The 15,743-nt window shown below is 40.1% G+C and overlaps 2 protein-coding genes across 3 annotated transcripts in view; both read right to left on the bottom strand.

Annotated features, from left to right (window-relative positions):
* The window catches only part of mtrf1 (mitochondrial translational release factor 1), a 155,181-nt gene that overhangs the window by 118,913 nt on the left and 20,525 nt on the right, over positions 1 to 15,743 (bottom strand). The gene's annotated exons all lie outside the window — the stretch shown is intronic.
* Positions 871 to 14,999, bottom strand: LOC148370154 (glycerol kinase). Of its 2 annotated transcripts, XM_088332519.1 has the most exons (21): positions 14,734 to 14,987; positions 12,559 to 12,632; positions 12,385 to 12,491; positions 11,691 to 11,768; positions 11,547 to 11,626; positions 10,256 to 10,393; positions 10,078 to 10,187; positions 9,941 to 10,007; positions 9,784 to 9,801; positions 6,928 to 6,963; positions 6,785 to 6,852; positions 5,230 to 5,272; positions 5,075 to 5,155; positions 3,205 to 3,283; positions 3,040 to 3,136; positions 2,887 to 2,971; positions 2,701 to 2,821; positions 2,255 to 2,398; positions 1,718 to 1,807; positions 1,559 to 1,645; positions 871 to 1,485 (listed from the first exon to the last, which is right to left on the bottom strand). In XM_088332519.1, the coding sequence occupies exons 1-21, from the start codon at positions 14,824 to 14,826 to the stop codon at positions 1,475 to 1,477; spliced, it is 1,707 nt and encodes a 568-aa protein (XP_088188645.1). In that variant the 5' UTR covers positions 14,827 to 14,987; the 3' UTR covers positions 871 to 1,474. The 2 variants fall into 2 exon arrangements, with proteins under 2 accessions (XP_088188645.1, XP_088188646.1); XM_088332520.1 differs by lacking the exon at positions 9,784 to 9,801 and having other exon boundaries at positions 14,734 to 14,999.

Raw genomic sequence — 15,743 nt, 5'->3', positions numbered from 1 at the left:
GCCGAAGATGATCATGACCAGGCCCCAAGATAAAACATTAAAATAAAATACAATACAGTAAGTACTACTTAAGTGTAATCAATCTGCATATGATTAAATAACACTATACTCAAGTAAAAGGAAAAAACAAGGTTTGATTTTTATTTAGTGTGACATGACAAGTTGGTCGAGTGGAGTAGAGAGCGTGGATTCAGAAGAGGGAAAAGGCTCACAATCTATTAAAAAAATTGTAAAAGTTGTAAATAAATCGAATATGCATTTGATTGGAACACACTTTATATATGTGTAGGGTAAAATTCCCTTTTATCTGCCTTTAGTGTGCAATCACGAGCTGGTCAAGTGGTGTAGCAGGCGGATAATTTTTTTGGAGTGTACAATTTTAAAATAATATTTACAATATCAAAAATAAAAATAAAAATTCGAATTAAATAGCCCTTTAAAAAAATAATCTTGGCTTTACGTTTATGGATAAAGCAGCATGGATTTTGGTGTGCTTGGAAGTCAAGGAAAAAAATGCTGTAGCTTAGGAGGCAGGAAAATTGACTGATTTGTATCTTTTTAACAATATGTTGCAAATATGTATACAGTACGAGATAGCTAATCATATAATTGCTTTTTGTGAATTTATTCTTATAAGAACGTTGAAATGTTTAGTTTTCATCTTTTTATATGCATTAATATTTAACGTATTTATTGTACTCATAATGACCTGGAAGAAAATAGGGAAGTCGCTTTTTACTGCAAAAAAAGAAAATGTGCTTTAATGCCTTTTTAAAATAGGTGTAAAAGCATTTTGTTTCTGTGGCTTGGGGTTTCCCTCAAATCCACATTTGTCAATGGTACTTCAATGAATACAAATATAGGACACAATTCAACACAAATAAAGTTTATTTATAACTTATTATGGTAGACTGAAAAGATAAAGAAATATACATACTGTCGAACCTTGCCAGGATTTATCCGTATTTTTTTGAACCCACTTTTGGGCCTTGCCTATAATGTTTACCTTTCCGGCTTCAACAACACATAATAAATATTGACCCTCCATTGTTTTCAATCTAACACACATTAGAACGCAACCTACAAATTGCCATAAACAATTTCAGGATTACAAGCTCAACAATTTATCTGCAAGCGGAAATTTCACATAAATAAGTAGATGGATTTGAACATGGGTCCTTTTTTCCAAATAGGAGAAACTATTAAGATTTAACACCCACAAAGTCAAAGGCTAAAGTGCACTGAAAAATACTTTTAGGAAGGGACTGAGTAACAAAAAGCGTGACAAAAATTGGTTCAGGGTGCACAACAACCTTAAAAAAAACATTGGACTCCTATGCTTGCTATAGTTCACGTCAACCCCAAGAAATTAAAAAAAGGGCAAGGTCCCCAATATGTTTTTCCTCTTCTGGAGTGAAATCTTACAGGAAAACATATTCAACAGTAGATATTGCTCTTGCTTGTCCCTGGTTGACTAGTTGAAACCTTTAAATGAGGAAAAAAAAAAATCGTCAAAGATTCTTTTAGTGCTCCGTCAATCCACCGAGTGGACACAGACCTGCGATGTAATTTGCTCCAATCAGCATCAGCATGCTGCCCATGATGTAGAAGCCAAGTGGAACGCTGCAGAAGATGCTGCTTTCACCTGACCGCATTGCAACAACCCCGATGAGCAGCGCAAAGGTTTAAAATCAAAACAGAAACTAAACCTGCCCACCATCATTCCCGTTCGACGGTAGCTCCGTGGTCTCCCAATTCATGGACTTCTGAACGGCTTTCTTCCAGCGGGCGTACCGAAACTCGCTCTCTGTCAGACACACGTTGGAAAAATAAGTACCTTATTTTTTTTCATAGTTTGGCCAGGGTTTCGACTTATACTCCGATGAGACTTATCTGTGACATTTCTAACACGTTATTGCTGGGTATATCATATCACATGTTATTCTTACCAAAACCTCAAAAAGGCGCTCTAGGCCTGATTATTTCAACCCAACCGTATTGTGCCGAAAAAAAAAAGTCCTTTTTCTTACCAATCGGGACACGAACATAAATATTTTCAGCTTGCTCCATCAACCTCAATATACAAATATTGTAATCAGGGTTTAGCAATGCTCAAAATGTGTAAACAAAATTTACCAGCCTTTTTCTGAGGTGTAAAATAGCGGGTGTGAACTCACATGATCATCATCCACCGATAAGGAGCGTATTTTTTTATTTTTGTTTTCGGAGCAATTTTTTTTACAAAATGCTTTACCTTCAGGGTTTATCTGGGGCTCAAACTTCTCCGAGGTGACCTCGCTCAGGTCATCAGGGTTCAAACTCCACACGCTTACCCCCTCTGCTGCGCCAGCTGCCATTGCCGCTCCAAGAGCCGTGGTCTCGGGCATGGATGGTTTCACTGAGCGATAAGGATTATTTGCAGCCTTATGTCACAAAGCTTAAAACTTAAAATATGGAATCTACAGTCATATAAAATGGTTTGCACACTCAAGATCATTAAACATTTACATCACAAACCATCGGTTGTTCGGATCAATTAAATGCCACCTTGCATACAAAGAGTTACGATAAATGACAATAGAAAATCTCAGTTTTTCTAATAACATCTATTCGCTGTGTGCGTTAGAGCTCCAAAATATAATAGCTTTTGTGATTTCTGTTTAAAAAAAAAAAAAGGTAGAAAGCAAATAATACGCCTACCGACAGGAATGCAGAGTATGTCCGCCTGCAGCTGCATCAGCAACCTGTTGGACGTCATCCCCCCGTCCACCTGCAGCTGAGTGAGTGGGATGCCGCTGTCTTGATTCATGGCGTCCAGGATCTGCCAACAAAACGTAAAAGCTGGAAATTTCCCACCTCAACTGAACAAAACGTGTGCGTTCACACCTCTCGGGTCTGGAAGCAGACGGCTTCCAAAGCGGCGAATGAGAGGTGACTCTTATTGGTGAACTGCGTCAACCCACAAATGACCCTACCGCACCAAGAAAGTGCCTGTCAAACACGATCATCGTGCCCACGCCTTCCAAAAATGGGTCCTACCCTCTGGCGCTGGGCTCCCAATATGGTGCGTAAAGGCCCGAAAAGGCGGGAACAAAATAACAGCCGTAGGACGTCCCGACAGATGCGGCAAACTTCTCTACATGGAGAAATAAATAGATAAACACACGTGATAAATCATGAAAAATCAAATGAGTGAAGCTGTACCGAGCTCTTCGGAAGATCCGATGATGCCGAGATTGTCCTGCAGCCAACGGACCACGGCTCCGGCGATAGCCACAGAACCCTGACGAGAAATAAATAGAATTGAGATAAGTTCTCCGGAAACACAACTGGGAACAGAAGTTGCTGGTGTCATTCTACAGAGCCACAGTGGAGAACATATTGGCATACTGGAGCATGGCTGCAGACAGGAAAACGTTATAAAGTCATCAACAACTCCCAAAAAGTCATCGGCTTCTCTTTGGCCAATCTGGAGGACATTCTCAGATTGCGGTACCCTAGCAGGACAAACATTAGAAAGGACTCTTCTCACCGCAACCAACACTTCTTTGGCATGCTGCCTTCTGGCAGAATTCTCAGGAAAGGACTCTTCTCACCCTGCGATCACCTATTTGAGCTTCTGCCCACTGGCAGAACCTAAAGCTAGGTTTAAACTTCAGAGCTTAATGCTCAATTCAGATTTCTTGGTAAGATTCAATGTTTTTGTGAGATCGTTCACATTTCCAACTAAATGTGACTTGTATGCGACTTCATCTCCTGAGTGAAGGCCACAACTGGTCCATATGCGCAGAAGAGAACAAGTGACGTTGCACGCAATGCGCGCATGTTTGTGGAAGTACTTATGGATGTTAACAGCAGAGCATTGTCCCCACGAGTATTATTTAAATCTAAACCTTGATTTCCCTCCATTAAATGGTGTCCGTCTGCTGGGATTTAAACGTGAATATTGTTAACTACCAATAGAGAATACTGTCCCTTTATCGATGAGCGTCACTGTTCACAGCAGTGACGTCAAGGGATAGTAATCCAGTTGCATGTTCCGTGAGGTACAAAATAAACAAGTGTTCATCTTCCATGAATGTGTGAAATTATGACACTCAGAGATTTTGTCCGCTGTGGTTGTTGAATTGTCCGCTTCCTTATGCCTGGCAGCAGGGAGAATAGTCCATAACGTACAGGTCACATGAATGCGCCTTGACCATCGCAATCCAAAAGATTGGATATGTATCGGATTTAGGACCACATATTTGAGTGTTCAAAAAACGTGTTTTTCCTGTTCAGACGGACTTTAACAGATCGGATACGGGTTGTGTCCGTGCAAAAGAATAATCTGATTTTCCTGCAGTATGAACCAAGCCTAAAGGTCCTTCAAAACAAATTCTAACAGGCGACAGTTTCGTCCCAAGAGTATTCACAATCCTAAACAAGCATCCAAGATGAGAAATAATATCTTACCCAATTTAAAAATGTGTATTGTAATGTCTAGTGTATAACGATTAAGGGGGACCAAAACCCTCTCAAGATGAGTAAAACTCTGCAAACTAGCCCCTTCATTTTAGCATGCGCTCTACCACAACAGTTAGTGGCCAAAAGCAAGAGGAGCAAAAGGGTTTTGTGATAATGGATCGTGGCTGCTGGAGTGAAGTTAATTTTAGGCATACAGTATCAGCAAATAAGAGCTGCCAGTTCCGATGGCGAACTAGATCACTTAATATATTTCAACCCGGCGAGTTGAACTGTGAAGCAGCGAGGGAATACAGCATACATGTTGAATTCTTCACGCTTATATTTAGGATAATGTTTTCTTTTGCACAACATTGCACTATTTTCATTGGACTATTTTCTGATGCAATTACAACTAAGGCTAGTCTACAAGAACTACAATGTTCGTATTGTCTATCCATCCTAACATTCTTTTTTTTCCTCCTTTTTTTCCTTAAAGAAATGTATTACATGTTTATCCTGGAGTGTCACGTCTGATTTTGTTGGAAACAATTTTTACTACGTAGTTATCAATGACAAAAAAAAATCTATTTTAATTATATTCAGAAGAATTTGAGTCTGGATGGTGTACCTCCAAAGCGTAGCAGGCGGGTTTGTCTCTACCCAGTTTGTAGGCCACAGTGGTCAGCAGACCGTGGTCGGACATGACGGGCTGCAATATGGAGAGGAAGTCAATCATCAGAGACACGTTGCAACCTCCACAAATGAGCAGGTTGCCGGCATTACCTTGGGCCCAGTATTGCGCAACAGAAAGCATCCCGTTCCATAACTGGAATATGAAATAAAAAAGATCAGTGGCAGGGTACATGGCTAAATATGGATACACAATAAATGTTTATTTCAAGGTCATTTTTTTCGAATCATGTGATCATTCAAGATGGCGACTACCACTAAGACAGATAGCGATTATGAACACAAGCCCACATATGAATGCGGTCTAACCTCTCAATTTACAGACGACAGCGTCGGGGAACTTTTGAAATTTTCAAAATGAACCATACTGTTGTGAATAGACCCGATTGCAACAGACGTGATAATCTGTCTTTTTGTTGTCATGCGTGGTTACGCTGGTAACGGATCTATTTGCATACACTTGTCATGTTACTAGAAGATTAAAAGGGAACTCCAGCTACTGGACAATGACTCAGATGACAGAAAGGTAGCGATTGGAAAAGTGAAGGTTTCAATCCTATAGGTTCTTTACTGACCCAATACTGCAGTGTTACAGCTATAGTTAAAGGTAATGTCCATCAGTTCAAAATATTCTACTTGGTGATGCCATCTTCTGGCTGAAATCATCATTGCAGCTCTTTTTGTTGCAAGTATGCAAAATTCTTAATGTACTCGAATTAACCCTTGCTTTTTCATCGTTTTTGGTGTTTGGGTTGGCACTTTGCTTTGTTTCACCATTTTCATCTTGTAATAAAGTAAAACCGATACAACGCAAGGGGATGTTTTGTTCAAGAAAACAATTGTCTCCAATGCAGTGAAGACTTGATCTGAAGCAAATTTATGATATTGATGACTTGGCAAGAATTACAACATTTTAAAATATGAATTAAAGCCACATAATGTACAATGACACTCAAAGGTTTTTTCCCAGTGACTTGGGTCTGCAGAGGTCCGGCTCATCTCTGAGGAGTGGGATGACGCATTACGCTAAAGAACAAGCGCGAACCGATGACGAAGGTGCTGTATCTGAGTCAGATCAGATCACGAGGCTTTTCCTGCTACTGGTAAATGTGTTTTCATGTGGGGGAGCAAACCCCTACCCAAAAAACAGCCTGGAGAGGGAGGGCACCGCCAGGCTGTACTTGCCCAAGACCCCCCACAATAAGTGGTGCCCCTACAACCCAAGTGGATAAGGGAACAGTGATTCTGCACTTTATACAGATTTCTAATACAGAAAAGTAACATTGTGTTGACACTAAGACACTGGTTTGCGGACCTGCAGGCAGCTGAGAATCTTAAATCAGCGAGCGCATATAAGTTCTGGCCAAGCACTCCGACGCCTCATGCACATTATGAAGTGGTAGAGAGGAGACACAACCAAGTTGTGCTATAACTTTCCCCCCCCCCCCAAAAAAAAAATCAATTTATTACAAGGAGTCTAAATGCTGAGAAGTGTCGGCTGATTAAATATTACATCGTGGCTCTAAGTGACTAATTAAAGAATATGATATTTTTTAATAGGGCCGATAACTGCAACATCATATTTTGCCGTTAAGTATTGTGCATCACTATGGCTAATGTTTTTTCCTTTTAAGGTCGGAAGACTTACGTGTTCTTTGCTTGTCCGTCCTGGAAGCACATCTGTCCCACTAAAGCTGCCGACTGATCTCCGAGACACTGAATTAGGACAACATGGACGAGCATCAAACATAAGGCGAGTGCCATTCTCTGTTTGAATTGAGGAACACTTACCCCAGAAATGGGAATACCGGAAAGAGCCCCTGATTTCTGTCAAATGATCATATGTTGACATTTAAGGAAATGTTTTTTCCCTGTCACTAATGAAAACAATTTAACACATCACATTTAAAGGTTACACACAGATAAAATAAAAAGGAATCCATTGGGAAAATAAAGTACTCAACGTGAAACAACTTTGCCTAGTCAAGGTTAACATTATTTGAGCACATGAGGTGCATTCTGAAGACTTACTAAAATACTGATCTGATATTAGATTATAATTCATAAGACCATAATTTTTGTCCAAATTTGCCCCAAATATCACTCGCTGGTTTGCAGCTTAGGGAAAAAAAATTAAATTTGGTCGGCGCATCTTTTTTGCCCTTCTGTCTTGTGTGGCCATAATCCACTAGCTTCCATCACAATTGCTACAAGCGGGGACTAGCAGAGCACACTTATTGGGCCTGGTGGCTCTTTTTTTGCCATTGTCTACCAAAAAATGAATTGCATATGTTTGGTTGAGGTCCATTATCCCTGATCACATATTGATGCGATCTGGGACTAGCAGAGCGTTCTTTTGTCAAGCCTTGCGGCTCTTATTTTTCTTTAATTGTAATTCTTCTTAAAATGAACTGCACTCATGCGGCCATGATCCCTTATCCCCAATGTTATATTGCTGGGAGCGGGTACTGGTGGAAGTTACTTTTGTAAGTAGGTGTGCCGTTCTGGCTCACCGAAAATGAAATGCTCGAATGTTAAATTGACCAATTTCCCATTGTACCTCAATAAAAACATGTACTCTTTTCTTTCGAAGTAGCCAGAGATATAGAAATTATATTGACCAAAACCGTAAACGTCATGTTGAATTTTATTTTTGCAATGGAAAATGGTTTTGCTAATCTAAATAAAAATAAAAAATACATACATTACAACATTGACTTTCCTACCCAAATTGATCACACAGGACGGTCTAGGAAATGTACAATATGGTGATTAATGTCTTTACTTTCTTGAATGCAATTTTCTTTTTAAATGCCATGTTAGACAATCCTGTAAAAGTAAACAAAAACCAAAAGTGCCTAACTGAGCACATTTGGAAGGTTTCTGTCAATATCTTCACATATTTTTTAGGCTAAAAAAGTGCAGCCAAAAATGTGATAACATTTCGGAGCTTGGAGGCGATCGTTGGAGCGGAAGATGGTGAGTGCCACATTGTGACGAGAAGCGAGGCCGGCATGCCCATTTCCAAGTCGACCATAGAAATATACATTTAGAAAAGAAATCATTTCTTATGCACATTTGTGCTGCATATTTTCATTTTACACACGAGAAAGACCCAAACGGTCTAAAAATGGGAGCTTAGCCAGGAATTAACGAACAACTTTATGTGTCCCTTTTCTTCCACGTTCTTTTTTTTAGCCGCTAGCTGGAATTTGGGTAATATTTACATGCTAACACTTCAGTGCTAAAGATCTAAGGTCCTGCACTTTTGATTCTTAATCTTTTAGTCGTTAACCAGACTTTTGGTTAATGTATACATGCTGTTTTGATTCTAAACACATATTATGTGTGATATATTCAAATCAATTATATTCAATAGGGTCGCCCATGAAGTCGAAGAGTTGGCACAATGTGCGAGGATAAGCTTCTATTACTGTAATCCCTCGGTACTTCACATTTTGTGGCCTTAGTGCATCGTCAGTTGAAAAATATAAGACAATCCATTGTCCCTGATCGCATATTGCTAAAAGTGCATTTTTGTTGGGCCTGGTGGCTATTTTTTGCTGTTCTGTCCATCAAAAAGTGAACTGCAATCATGCAGCCACAATCTATTAATTGCAATTGCATATTTCTGCAAGCGGGAACCCGCATTAGGCACTTTTGTCTGGCCCTTCTAAAACGAAATGGACAATTGTGGCCGGGTTTCATTATCCCCAGTCGACTATTGTTGAAAGGAGGGACCGGCAGAGGACTTTTTTTCTCGGTTTGGACCGCTGAAGCGTGCCATTCTGGATTGTTTGAAATTAACTGCACTATTTTAGCTGTGATCAATTATCCCCAGTCAACTGTTGCTGAAAGGGCAAATGTCATGGCTTTCTGTCTAAAATTAACAGCACCTGTCCAACCGTGATCCATTATCCCTGGTTAACTACCGACCGGGGATAATGGCCAAGAGAAGAAACTGTATCATGCGTAGCAGCTATTTTTTTCATTCTTTTTGTCATAAAATGAACTGCATTGATGCGGGCGTGAATCAATATCCCCAGTTGTCCATTGCTGCAACGGGGGGCAGGCATGTTAAAAATGGGGAGGATTTTTTTCGCTCATCATCGGTGGGGGATATTTCTGCTCCGCTTTAACTGCGATAAAAGGGATTACTGTATTGGTTAACAATCACAAATATGCGTGATTAACTTTGTTTGTTGCGTTGGAATGTGCCAACTACCGCATCCTCGTCATCTTAACTTTTCCTGTTTTCTTGTCACCGTTTACTGTCCTGTCCATTAAAAGCTATGAAGTCATAGCCAGTATTTTAAATCAGTAGTTAGTAATATGCCAGTCGTTAATTATGACTTTATATAATGCCTTTTAGTACAGTACAAAATAAATTATTTAAAATATTATTGTCATTCTTATTATTATGTCAATGTATTTCGGTGTTGCCGTTTCAGTACTCCTAACCAAGCGTTAGGCCTTCTCGTTTTGGTCCCTAAATTTTCATTTCAGAGCATCCCTAATAATTGAGAACAGAAGAATGAGATCATATCTTCAACAAAACTTGGAAATGAGCTTTCCGAAGAGAGAAAACGGCGGTCCAACCACATGGAAGAGGCGATGGGGAAAGTGACAAGGTACAATATGACTTACCCAACTAGAACTTATTTTCTACGAGTGAGAGAGGGGAGACAATGGCACACAAAATAATGCCCACAAAAGGATTTCAGTCAATGTCCATGCACTCGGAACAGCTTCGGTTGATTTTCTGCAGCGGCTTGGGACAAAACGGTTTGCGGCGCAGACTCACCATGAGGCCGTAGATTTCAGAAGAACTTCTCACTCGGGGGAGAATCTCCATGGGAATGCCAAAATACCTGATCGAGGAGTGAGAAGACTTTAAAAACCAGACATTTGTTGTACATCGGTGGCCGGTAGCTGTCTTACTTGCATAGCTCGGGGTCCCAGTCCATAGTGTGAATATTGAACAACATGGTTCGACTAGCGTTGGTCACATCTGTGCAGTGGACCCCTCCAGACTTTCCCCCAGTTAAACACTGGAAGGTTTCGGCCCATGTAAGCACAACTTTGTTTGTGAAAGACAAGCCGCAAGATAAAATCTCACCCAAATGAGCCAAGAGTCCACGGTACCGAACATGGCGCGGTGAGAAAGGACGGCTTTGTGAACCTCGTCCACATTGTCCATCAACCAGCGAAGTTTCACCGCGCTGAAGTAGGTGCTGATGGGGAGGCCGGTTTTATGCTAGGTGACGGAAAAACAGGGAAAGGGGAATTAATTCACTTACGACCAAATAACTCGGTTTGAGGGACCGAGTCCGGAGCAAACCCACATTTTCATATTTAATTTGTGAAGAGGAGCGGTGTTTTTGGCCGACTCAGACTTTGGGCCAGGCTCAAGCCTCAGTTCTTACTGTGACTTTAAGGTTCTCTTATTAACATATAAATTTTTGCATGGGCTTGCACCCTCTTATCTCTCCGATTTGACTTCCCCCTATGTTCCTGCACTGAGTCTGCGCTCGGAAAATGCCGGTCTACTTGTGACTCAGAGAGCAAAGAAGTCTGCAGGCTTGAGAGCGTTCTCCATCCGGGCCCCGGTGTTATGGAACGCCCTGCCTCCAGAGATAAGATCTGCAACCTCAACGGAAGTTTTTAAATCGAGGCTTAAGACACACTTATATTCCAAAGCTTATGATTTATGCCCACCTCATATTCTGTATTGTCCTGTCTTTTTCCGACTGCCTGCCTGGCTGATACGAAGGAGAAGGACTATTTGAGATAAGTCAGCGAACCAGCGTCTGACCTGAAGCATGTCAACCCCTGCATTTACCATCTGGGAAGCTGCGTCGTGGCCGTCATAGACTTTCTGGACTAGTTTAAAGGCTGGGGGCGTCGTTGGTGTAATGCTCTTTCCGGACATCTTCAACATCTTACCTAATGTTTACTATTCTGTGTACAGTAATGCTAACTGTAATTCACCCTTGTCAATCCTGGAAGGGGGATTACCACATGTGAAGTCCTTTCTCAAGGTTTCTCTTTTTTCCTCACACTGAGGTTTTTGAGTTGTTCCTTGCCCGCATGCTGGTTTAAGATCGGGTAATTGTGCAATTTTGTAATTGTAATCCTGTGCAGTCCTTTGAGACATTCTTGTGATTAAGGGCTGTATAAATAAATGTGACTTGACTTGACTTACTCTAGTTTTCACCATAATCAATATAAAATCAAAAGGCCTGCAATATTTCAGTTGATTGGAAATGAATCCAGAATGTATGACTTTTTTTTTCAATCACAATATTTTAATTTCATGAGACATCCCTTGCCATATTACAAAATGAGCTATGGGATAAAACAATTGGATTTGTTACTGCAAAAACATTATAATGCTTGCATCCAGTCACCTTTAAGTGGTTTTTATTCCTTCCTGGTGTCTTGTTGATCAGATTCTCAACTGTTGATTGAGTCCGTAGGTCGAGCCAAACTAAAAAGATTGAAATGAACATATTGATAGCGGTAATTTAAAGCAAGTCAATAAATATTGTTACCTATTGCATTGTAGAGAGGCTCCCCGGTTTCTTTGTCCCAAACAAGTGTGGTTTCCCTTTGGTTAGTCACTCCGATCGCTGGAAATAAAAACATAAAAGTATTACAATTGCCTTTGTTGTCATGATAACCATGTGGTGAACATTGTTTACAACTAGATAACTTTGGGCTTTCTAAATAAGTATGACTTTAAAGAAAACAAATAAGATTGAAATTGCCTATTCTCATATTAATTTTCTAAGTTTGTGAAACTAATGCAACCACAATTAGTGCAATTCCATGTAGCAACAACATTGTGCAAAAAAAAAAGAGTAAGGAAAGAAAATAAAAAATATACATTTTTCTTTAATAGTCATGTTTTATTTTTGCTTGTTTCATGTGGTAATATCTTTGGCTAATAAACTGTCTTTGAAACAGTTAGTCCTAGTATTAAGGTAGCCACTGCTAGAAGGCAGCAGGCCAAAGAGGTGGCGGCAAGGGTGAGGAGTTTCCTTGATTATGTTGTTCGTTCTGTTGTGGGTGCCCAAACTGGCAATGTTCACCAGATTGGGCAGTGCGCGGCCAATGATTTTCTGGGCGCTTTTGATGACTGAGGCCGACTGAGTTAGCGAACTTGAGAAGTTTAAAGGGTAGGTCAGTGAACGCTCAGAGGTGTAGAAAGTGAATTGTCCAAATGAGAGTGGCAATGCAACATACCTTTAATATTATTGATGTCAATATTGAGTTGCGTCAGCTTTTCACACGTGCGCTCCATGCACTCGTACACAGACTGCAAGATTTCTTTGGGGTCCTCCTCAACCCATCTGAGAGGCAAAAATGGAATTCAGCTCGGTTCGGTCCGCCAATTGGATGATTTCATCGAGTACTGACCCTTCTTTGGGGAAGCTCTGTTTGATTTCCACTTGGTGGTGACTGAGGAGTTCGGCTGTTTTGGAATTGAACACCTGCACAAAGAGCAGACATTGCCACTCGACAAGTTATTCGCAGGTCCGATTATTGCTCACATACCTGTCAATTTAGACGTTTTCCCCGTATTTTATACCTTATTATAAATCATTTCAAATTACGTATGCCATACAAAAAAAACTTTGTCCGGGATTTCTTTGTATTTATTTTTTTAGTAGTACTTTTTTAAATCTCGTTTTTTGTTAGACTATCTCGTTTTGCCCGTTTCGACTTTAATCACACTGGCAAATTCTATCCTCGAAAAAGCATTCTTTTGGTTAAAAAAAACAAAAAAAACAAAAACAAAACAAAAAAACTTGTTTACATAAAATGATCGTTTTTATACTTCAGTCTGTTCGGATGCGAGTAAATAGGTGCCGCCTTGTGTTTGTAAGGTTTATCATCACTTAATAAAGCAACTGAACTCAGAATAATCTAAACGTTAATGTATTCTTGTAGAATTTCTGCTATAGGATTTTTGTAGTAGGATTTCTATATTCTTTGTGTACTTTTTCCATAGTAGGATTTTTAAGTATATCTGTATTATTCTTGCGGTCTCTTAGGGAAGGCCGCGATTGACGTAGATGGATAGTGTTATGAGTGCTCTGCAGGAAAGAGGTCTAAATATAATGGAAGCTCTTGTTGGTGATAGAAATTAGTGGAAAGGTGTTGTGAAAGGATAGTGGGAGGTTTGGACGCGTTCTAAGGGATGGGCAGGGCACCCGTATGATGCGGCAGGGACAAACCAGTGAAAGCCGTCGGGCCCTGCTGTTAAACAGAAGAGTGTGTTGTGTCACCCTGATCCGAGTGACATGGCCGCTTTCTTGTGTCCCGTTTCATCTGGATGTACGAAAGCATGGCCAACTTGGATGCCGAGGTGCTTAACTTGTTCGGGTGTTTGGGCATTTGGGTTGGCCATGGTCAAAAAAAAATTTGTGTGTGTGTTTTTTTGCTACTTTTTCCCTTTTTATAATTTTCTTTTATTTTCTTTATTTTCTTTATTTTTGTATGTGTTGTCTTGCTGTCGGTCACCCCTCTCGAGGGATATGACCAGGGTAGATAGATAGATAGTAGTATTCTTGTAGTATTTCTGTTGTTGTATTATTGTATTATTTTTGCAGTAGCATTTTTTGTAGGATTATTGTGGTATTTTTGCAAGATAATTTTTGTAAGATTTTCCTTGTATTTCTGCAGTATTTTTTGTAGTATTTCTGCAGTAGTATTTTTTTGTAGTAATTCTGCAGTAGTATTATTCATAGTATTTTTGCAGCAGTATTATTCGTAGTATTTCTGCAGCAGTATTTTTGTAGTATTTCTGCAGTAGTATTATTTGTAGTACTTCTGCAGCAGTATTTTTGTATTTCAGCAGTAGTATTTTTATGTAGTATTTCTGTAGTAGTACTTTTTGTAGTATTTCTGCAGTAAAATTTTTCGTAGTATTTTTTCAGGAGCATTTTTGTAGTAATCTTGTGGTATTTATGCAGGAGTATTTTTGTAGGATTCTTGTAGTATTTCTGCAGGATAATTTTTTGTAGGATCCTTGTAGTATTTCTGCAGAATAATTTTTTTGTAGGATCCTTGTAGTATTTCTGCAGTAGTATTTTTGTTGTATTTCTGCAGTAGCATTTTTGTAGTATTCTCGTGGGATTTCTGCAGTAGTATTTTTGTAATATTCTTGTAACATTTCTGTAGGATTCTTGCAGCATTTCTGCAGAAGTATGTTCGTAAGATTCTTCTAGCATTTCTGCAGAAGTATGTTCGTAAGATTCTTCTAGCATTTCTGCAGGAGTATTTATGTAGTATTTCCCTATTAAAGAAATAATTGTTTGTGGTATTTAATTGGTAAATAAACTTACACAAAAGTATCTTTGTTCATATTCTACATAGTGCGTTTTGCTGCGAGTAAATAGAAGCCGCAACGTGTTTGAAGGTTTATTTGCAATCATTAATTAAGGGATGAAGTAGCTCAGGTTGACATGATATGAAATCGATTAACAGTGTATTTAGGACATGCCTTTGATAGACATGGACAGGCTGGAAAATCCTCAAGCGGTCATAAAAGCGAGCTAGACGCAACTCTCATGCCCCGAATCGGCTTACCAAAAAGCGCGTGGAGCTGGTGCCCTGGTCAATGGCAGCAACCAAAGGACCGAGTGTGACGCGGTGCGAGGACCCAGCCATGGAGCTTATCATGGGGAGACCAGCAGCGCCGAATCTCCGCAGCCGGTTAGACGCTAAACCGCCAAACCGGTTGCTCTGCTCCAGCGACCGAAGAGTTTCAAGGAGGAGATGCAGGGCGTGGATTCTGGCGCTTAATTTTGACGTAGACGTGGTTTGACAGGCCGTTATTGATGACGTCAACCAATGCAGCGCTAGGAATGGTTAGGCATAATGGCTCCCTGGCGCATTTCCAAAAATGTTTACAGATCAAAAAGATGGCTGAGGGCAGGGGGGAACAAGAGGGGCAGGGGTGGGCAGTGCCCACCCATAGATATGCTCTGCCTACCCAAAGAAAAGTGCATGTGAGAGAAATGAAACTAAAGGAGAAAAAAGAAAAAAGGGTAAATGAAAAATAAAAGAAGCAAAAAGCTAGGAAAAAAATAAGATAAGTAAAAGGTAAAAAAAGCAGAGGAAAAAATGACAGATTTTTGGGGGTCCGTTAATCAGTATATTAACAATAATAATCTAATATTAAGCCCAAAAATAATTAATGATTTTTTTTTACTTTAAAATATCCATTATTCTATTATATAATATGATAGCATTTACTTTTTCACTCTCAAGTGAACTTTTAACTCATTTAAAGTTCGAACCTTTTTGTACAGTAAAGAGATTAGAATCCCTGCGGGAAACAACAAAACCTCATCTCATCAGCTGGGGTTGCGGGGGTGCTGGAGCCCATCTCAGCAATCATCGGGCAGTGGGCAGGGGACACCCTGAACTGGTTGCCAGCCAATCGCAGGGCACACAGGGACAGACAACTCGCTCACTCATTTACACCTATCCACCAGAAATGCATGTCTTTAGAATGTGGGAGGAAACCGGAGTGCCCGGAGGAAACCCACGCAAGCACGGGGAGAACATACAAACTCCGCACAGTAAATCCGGTA

The sequence above is a fragment of the Urocampus carinirostris genome, chromosome 3, assembly GCF_059441175.1.
Source record: "Urocampus carinirostris isolate Australia breed hairy pipefish chromosome 3, RoL_Ucar_1.0, whole genome shotgun sequence".
NCBI classification, from domain to species: Eukaryota; Metazoa; Chordata; class Actinopteri; order Syngnathiformes; family Syngnathidae; genus Urocampus; species Urocampus carinirostris.
This window is presented reverse-complemented; position numbering and strand designations above follow the sequence as displayed.